At 60.3% G+C, this 6502-nt stretch overlaps 1 protein-coding gene across 7 annotated transcripts in view; it reads right to left on the bottom strand.

The window, feature by feature from the left end:
- Window positions 1-1535: 1535 nt before the first annotated feature.
- Window positions 1536-6502, bottom strand: part of RALGDS (ral guanine nucleotide dissociation stimulator) — a 45308-nt gene continuing 40341 nt past the window's right edge. For all 7 annotated transcript variants that reach the window (XM_047098148.1, XM_047098146.1, XM_047098149.1 and 4 more), the window contains exons 16-18: window positions 6190-6432; window positions 4619-4733; window positions 1536-2628 (exon numbers count right to left, since the gene is read on the bottom strand). In XM_047098148.1, the coding sequence (XP_046954104.1) occupies window positions 2453-2628; window positions 4619-4733; window positions 6190-6432 (534 nt within the window). In that variant the 3' untranslated portion in view covers window positions 1536-2452. The remainder of the gene's footprint in view (window positions 2629-4618; window positions 4734-6189; window positions 6433-6502) is intronic.

Below are 6502 nucleotides of genomic sequence, written 5' to 3'. Positions count from 1 at the left end.
CTTGATTATCACGTATCTCTGCGTGGCTCTCTTGGAGTCTATCTGCTTGGAGTTCAGTGAGTTTCTTTGGGTGTAGATCTGGGTCTTTCGTCAAATCTGGGAAGTTTCCAGCCATTATTACTTCAAATGATCTCTCTGGTCCCTTCTCTCTTCTTCCTCTGGGACCCCCTGTCTGCCCATGTTGTTATACTTGAGGATGTCACCGCAGTGCCTCTGGACTGTTCGTTTTTCTTCACTCTTTTTCCTTTCTGCTCTTCGAGGAGCACAGTGTCGTCATCCTGATCTTCAAGTTCACGGATTCTCTCTTCTGCCTGCGCAACTCTGCCACGGAACCCCTCTAGTGAGTTTGTCAAGTCTCGTACTTTGAACCCCTGAGTTTTTGTCTCTGTTAAACTTCCCATTTGTTCCTACATCGTTCTCTTGATTTCCTTTAGGGATTTTTTTTTTTTTTTTTTTGCTTTTTGTCTGTGGTTTCCTTTAACTCGCTGGGCGTATTTAAGACAGTCGACTGAATGTCTTTGACTAGTAACTTCACCTTCTGGACTCCCTCGGGCACTTTGTCCGGTTCTGTTTTCCTACCTGCAAGCCCCATTTTCCTACTTCTCTGTAAACTTTGTCAATTTGTTGGGAACTGGATATTGGAGATGATGATGTGGTAACTCTGGAAACCAGGGCTTACTTTGGTTGCTGGAGAGCTGCGGTCTTCCGTTCCTATAGTGACTTTTCCCAGCTCTGCCGTTCCCTGTATTCCTTGTTGGTCAGGGACCGAAGCTTCTGTCCTGCTGCCTTGGTGGTCAGCGTGAGGTCTGGCAGAGATGCCTGACCCGCCGACGTCCCGCTGTGCTGCTGGCCATCAAGCATGCCCCTGGCTCTCGTGCTGGATGAGGTCCCGGAGTCCCTGGACTGTTAATTCTGATCGTTATTCCCCCCGGCTGAACCGTCTTCTTGGAGAGGCTGGCCCCGGCGTGGCTTCTTCCACGATTTTCTCTCACCAATGGTATTTTTTTTAACTTTTTTTTTTTATTATTATTCATTTTTGAGAGACAGAGACAAGAGTGTGAGCAGGGGAGGGGCAGAGAGAGAGGGAGACACAGAATCGGAAGCAGGCTCCGGGCTCCGAGCTGTCAGCACAGAGCCCGACGCGGGGCTCGAACCCACGAACCGTGAGATCATGACCTGAGCCGAAGTCGGACGCTTAACTGACTGAGCCACCCAGGCGCCCCTCACCAATGTTATTTTTAAACACACCCAAGTTTCCAGGCTTGTGGTTACGTCCCGTGAAAGTACCTCCAGTCTCTAATCCCAGGGTTTCTGGGGGGCTCGGTGCCCAGGTGAATGACACTGAGGTGAGCATCTATGTGCTCTGTGAAAGATGGGCTTGCGTGTTTCCGGAGGGGAGCCGGAGAACGGGGGCTGGCCGCTCTCGCTTCTCCTCCATACAAATAAGCCAGCCACGCAAGATTTCCTATCTGAACACAGAAGGTGAGCGTCTGTAGCTCACTGGATGTGCAAGAACAAAACCACGACTCCCAGGCTATAGTAGAAACTGGATTTTAATAGAATATTCAAGTCTAGCATTTGCTATTTACAACAAATAAATATTGCCCCTCCCCAACTGGTAAACTTTTTCTGTTTTGTTTTGTTTTGTTTTTGCCTTTTATACAAATATTCAACACCCCTCCCCTTCCCCCAAATCCTTCTTTCCCACTAACCCCCGTCTCGTGCGGTCTCGTGAAGCCCAGGGCGTGGGAGTGAGCGGCACCCGCGGTGTCGTGAGATTCAGTGTCAACGGGACTCGTCTGAGACCGTCCTCACTCACCGGGTGAAGAGTGCGATCTGTGAAGAGGCTTCCCCCCCACCCCAACCTCCTGGGGGAGGGCTGGGCAGGGGGTGGGCGAGACTCCTTCACTCTGCTGGCCCCGACGGTGGGATCTTTGGTGCGGCCCGGGAAAGGCTAGTGTGGTGGCCAAGAGGGGCCGGGACCCCAGAAGGGCACGGCCGATGCCCGCGGGCGGAGGAGAGAATTGCAGTGGTCAGACCCAGTGGATGAGCAGGTGCCCTGGGGTGCCCACGGGCACAGGTGGCAGTGACCCACACCTGAGCAGGTGTGAGGGGCAGCGCACAGAGGGCAGTGCCCGGCGGCACACGGGGCTCCGTGCCCACCGACGGCGCTCCTCGGCCAAAGTCAGCTGGTCCTCCGGTTCCGGAGAGCAGAAGGCACCTAAGGCGGCGAGTGGTCCACAGGAGGCCAGGTCAGCCCGTCAAGCAGCAGGCGTCAATCCCGGCAGTGGGAGACGTTGAGGGTGAAACGAGTCTGGGGGTGGCCTGAGCTGGCGGGTTGGGCAGAGGGTGCCCGCCTGGCCTGGGCCACCGGAGTCCGGAAGTGCTCAGTTACCCAGGCAGCCGGACCCTGCAAGAGGGGTCCCTGTGGCGGGCCAGCACCGGGGACGAGTTAGAAGATGCCCTTGGCGATCCTGAGCCCTTTCTGCTTCATGCGAGGGAGAGTCGAGCTGGCGCCATGCCTGACCTTTGCCCCCTTTGTGAAGGTCCGTTTCTTTAGGACAAAGTCGTAGTTGGCAGTAGAGTTCATGGCGTAGAACACGTTGGCGTTGTCCGGGATCTTCAGCTCTGGTGGGGGAGGGGCGGGGGGGGGTCAGTGGTGCTGACAGAGACCTCACCTGCCCCCCCCCGCCGAGGGCAGGCCCGAGCCAAAGGCCTGAGACGCCCAGTCTAAATCCAGGAATACCAAGGACCCCTGGGAAGGACACCTGCCGAGGGTCGACTGCTGGGACTCGTGAAATCCAATGACTCTTGGTTACAAAGGGACTCGACTCCCTAAGTCCCCGCCTCGGCCTGGAGCCGGAAAAGGGTTACCCGTCCTGCACACCTGCTGCCTCCACTGACCACCATCCCGAGCTGGAATCTAGAACCCCTCCCCTGGATCCCGTGCTACTCAGGACCCAGGCTGAGGGACCCAGCGACGGGCAGGCCCTGCCCCAGGTCTTCTGTGCCCGGGTCCAGGACGCCTCCCTGCTCCGAGTGGCAGATGCCAGGCTTTACTTGGGCCCCTCCTACCCTGTCTGTAGCCCAGCGTCGCGCCCCTGCCTCACTTTCCCTACCTTGCCTGGGCCTCAGTCCTCCCGCCCTGCAAGATGGGGCACGCGCCTGCGCAGTCCCCCTCCCCACGCCACTGAAATGGTGCAAGAAGGTGAGAGAGGGTTTAGAAAACCACTTGTGGGGACGCTGGGGGTCACTAACGGCCGGCAGCAAACGTGCGGCTCGTGGAGAGAAAACAGGGCGAGGACGGTCCGTACAGGTAACCTGCACAGCACGTGCTTCTGTAGGGATTAACCCCTGGCTCGTTCCCCGCTCTCGTGGGGAGGGGGACACAGGCACAGGCGGCCTAAGGACCTTGCCCAAGCTCTCCGAGCCCCGCAGCCCGGCTCCGAGTCTGTGCTTGCTCTTGGTTCTGTCGCTTTCCCAGCTCTGACCCACTGAGCCACACCCTCGGAGCCTGGTTTTAGCGTCCTCCGGGGGCGCCTGGGGGGTTCAGTCGGTTAAGCGCCTGACTTCGGCCCAGGTCACGATTTCACGTTTCATGAGTTCAAATCCCACATCAGGCTCTCTGCTGTCACGACAGAGCCCGCTTCGGATCCTCTGTCCCCCTCTCTCTCTGCCCCTCCCCTGCGCGTGCTCTCCCTCAAAAATAAACAAACAACTAGGGGGCTCCATCGGTTACGCGTCCGACGTCGGCTCAGGTCACGATCTCCCAGTTCACAGGTTTGAGCCCCGCATCGGGCTCTGTGCTGACAGCTCAGAGCCTGGATCCCGCTTCGGATTCTGTTGTCTCCCTCTCTCTCTGTCCCTCCCCCACTTGTGCTCTGTCCCTCTCTCTCTCTCCAAAAGAAACATTAAAAAAATGTTAAAAATAAATACATAAATAAATAAACATTAAAAAAAATTTTTTTTTTCAATTGTTAACGTCTGCTATGGTCAGAATGATCGTGTGTGCCCAAGATTCGTGTGGGAATCCTAATGCCCCAAGCACTGGGGCCTTGGGGCAGTGATGAGGTCAGGATTTTATAATCCCATTCCTGAGGCCCCCACGCCCCTTCTGCCACGTGAGGACACGAGAAGGTGGCCGTCTGCCACCCGGAAGGGAGCCCTCACCAGAACCTGATGCTGCCAGCACCTTGATCTTAGACTTCCAGCCTTTAGAACCGTGAGCAGTACATTTCACTAGTTTAACAGCCCCTCCCCGGCCCGCGGTGTTTTGTCACGGCAGCCTGCACGGACGAGGACAGGGTCACGTGTGCGTTCATTTTCACATATTTGAGGTTCTTTCGGAAGCACGTTTCCCCTCTCAGCCAGCCTGTCCCCGTGGACGGCCCTCGGGCTTGGCCATCTGGCTGCGGGGCCCCAGGAGAAAAGCCTTTTCTCTTCGCTCCTTGGTGCCGCTAAGCGGCGAACTAGGTCTCCCGCGGCCGGTTCCCGCCCAGGAAGGGGCACATGCCAGGGGCCAGTGAGGAGGCTGCCCCAGGGAGCGCGGGGCCGCGGGCCTGGGCCTGGGGTGTGGTGCTGCCCCCCCCGCAGCCCGCCCGCCTGGCCCCGGACTTACTGCGGTCGTCGGAGATAACCTGCACGAGCTCGTACTCGTCGGCCTCATCCTCATCCAGGTTGTGTTTGTCCATGGCCTTGCGGATGACGGCTGGAGCCTTGTCCTGGCTGGTTACCTGGATCAGGGAGGGGGCAGCCGTGAGGTCGAGGGTCCGGGAGGAGCCCCCACAGAGCACAGCACCAGGGACCCTCGGAGCTGCCTCGCGCTGCGTTCAAAGGCTCAGCTTCTGGCTGGGTCCACGGGCACCTCACCACCTGGTCCTGCCCCGGGAGGCCCCCCCACACTACGATGAGGGCCTTTTCCCCGTTGTTCCTGCCTCCCCCATCCCCCCGTTCTCCTACGAGCCTGCCACCTCCTCCCATGCCACCGTGGGAACCTGCCTGCTCCCGGGGGCCGTTCCCCTGGATCCCGGCCCGGCGGGACAATGGGATCAGTGAACCCAGGGAGGAGAGGGCGTCCAGTCCCAGCCCGGGAGGTAGGAGAGGAGCTGGCCAGATGCCCAGGGGCTGCCTGTAGGCCAGGCCTGCACTGGCTAGAGGCTGCTGTGGTGGCCAGCACAGGCCGCCCGTCTTGCCTCGACCCCAAAGGCCAGAGTGCAGACGGGCCTCGGACGTGGGGTCATACAGGCGGCTCTTTAAGGACAGTCAGGCTAGTTCCTGGCGGGGAGAGCAGCTCAGTACACGGTGGGTATGTAACGGGCACCTGAACCGTTGTTAACGGCAGCCTGCACGGACGAGGACAGGGTCACGCGTGCGTGCATTTTCACATATTTGAGGTTCTTTCGGAAGCACGTTTCCCCTCTCAGCCAGCCTGTCCCTGTGAACGGCCCTCGGGCTTGGCCGTCTGGCTGCGGGGCCCCGGGAGAAAAGCCTTTTCTCTTCGCTCCTTGGGGCTGCTAGCTGCGAACTAGGTCTCCCGCGGCCGGTTCCACCCAGGAAGGGGCACACGCCAGGGGCCAACGAGGACGCTGCCCCAGGGAACGTGGGCACTGTGACCGGATGGGGGACCTCCAGAGAGTGCACAGGGCTCGTCTACAGCCTGAGTTCTGGAACGCGAGTCCCTGCCCCCACCAGCAGCACATACAGTGTCTGGAGACAAATCCCCTTGGCTTGATCTCAAGCGCTAAATGACATCTAACGTCTCATACCGCCCATCACCTCCACAGCCACCAGCCTGGTAGCCACCGTTCTCCCCGCCTGACCGCCTCCTGACCGGCCCCTCCGCCTCTCCGGCCACCAGCCCACCCCCGCAGAGAAGCCCTGAGTCACCCGACCCGTCACCCCAGCCAGCAGCGGCTTCTGTCTGCCGCCACGGAGATCCAGGCCCCAAGCCGCGGACCTCAGGCCTCCCCCCCCCCCCCCCCCCGCCCGCCTCGGGTGCCTTGTCTGTGAAGCCCGCCCTGGCCCCGGATCTCCACGGAAGCTGCTTTCTCTTTGTCCGCCGACCATCTGTCTTTCCCGACCCCCCCGGAAGGTCGGCTCCAGGACAGCGGGCAGGGGACGGAGCCCAGCACGCGCGTGCGGCCCGGCAGAGCGCGGGCACGGGGACGCCCGCCCGCCCGCGCCGCTCACCAGGATGCTCTTGTACATGTTGCCGTTGTCCACATCCAGGCTGACGCGGATGATGCAGCAGTCGCCCACCTGCTGGTTGTAGAGGGGCAGTGAGGCGCTGTGGCTGCAGACCCCTGAGACGGAGCGCTTGTGGGTGCGCGTGGCAGCCACGGGCGTGGTGGAGGCTGAGGAGGAGGACGCGCTGCTGGAAGCCGAGCTGATGCCGGAGGTCTCCGGGGACGACTGGGAGGCCGACTCCCAGAACTGTGGGGACGGCACGGTCAGCAGGGCGCCCGGGCCAGCGCCCGGCTCCGGGGGACCCCGGGCGCTCTGT

The sequence above is a fragment of the Lynx rufus genome, unplaced genomic scaffold (assembly GCF_022079265.1).
Source record: "Lynx rufus isolate CCGP_SWC_20201006 ecotype Redwood Valley unplaced genomic scaffold, mLynRuf1.p SCAF_44, whole genome shotgun sequence".
NCBI classification, from domain to species: Eukaryota; Metazoa; Chordata; class Mammalia; order Carnivora; family Felidae; genus Lynx; species Lynx rufus.
The sequence above is the reverse complement of the archived record's forward strand: the minus strand, read 5'-3'. Positions and strand labels throughout refer to the sequence as shown.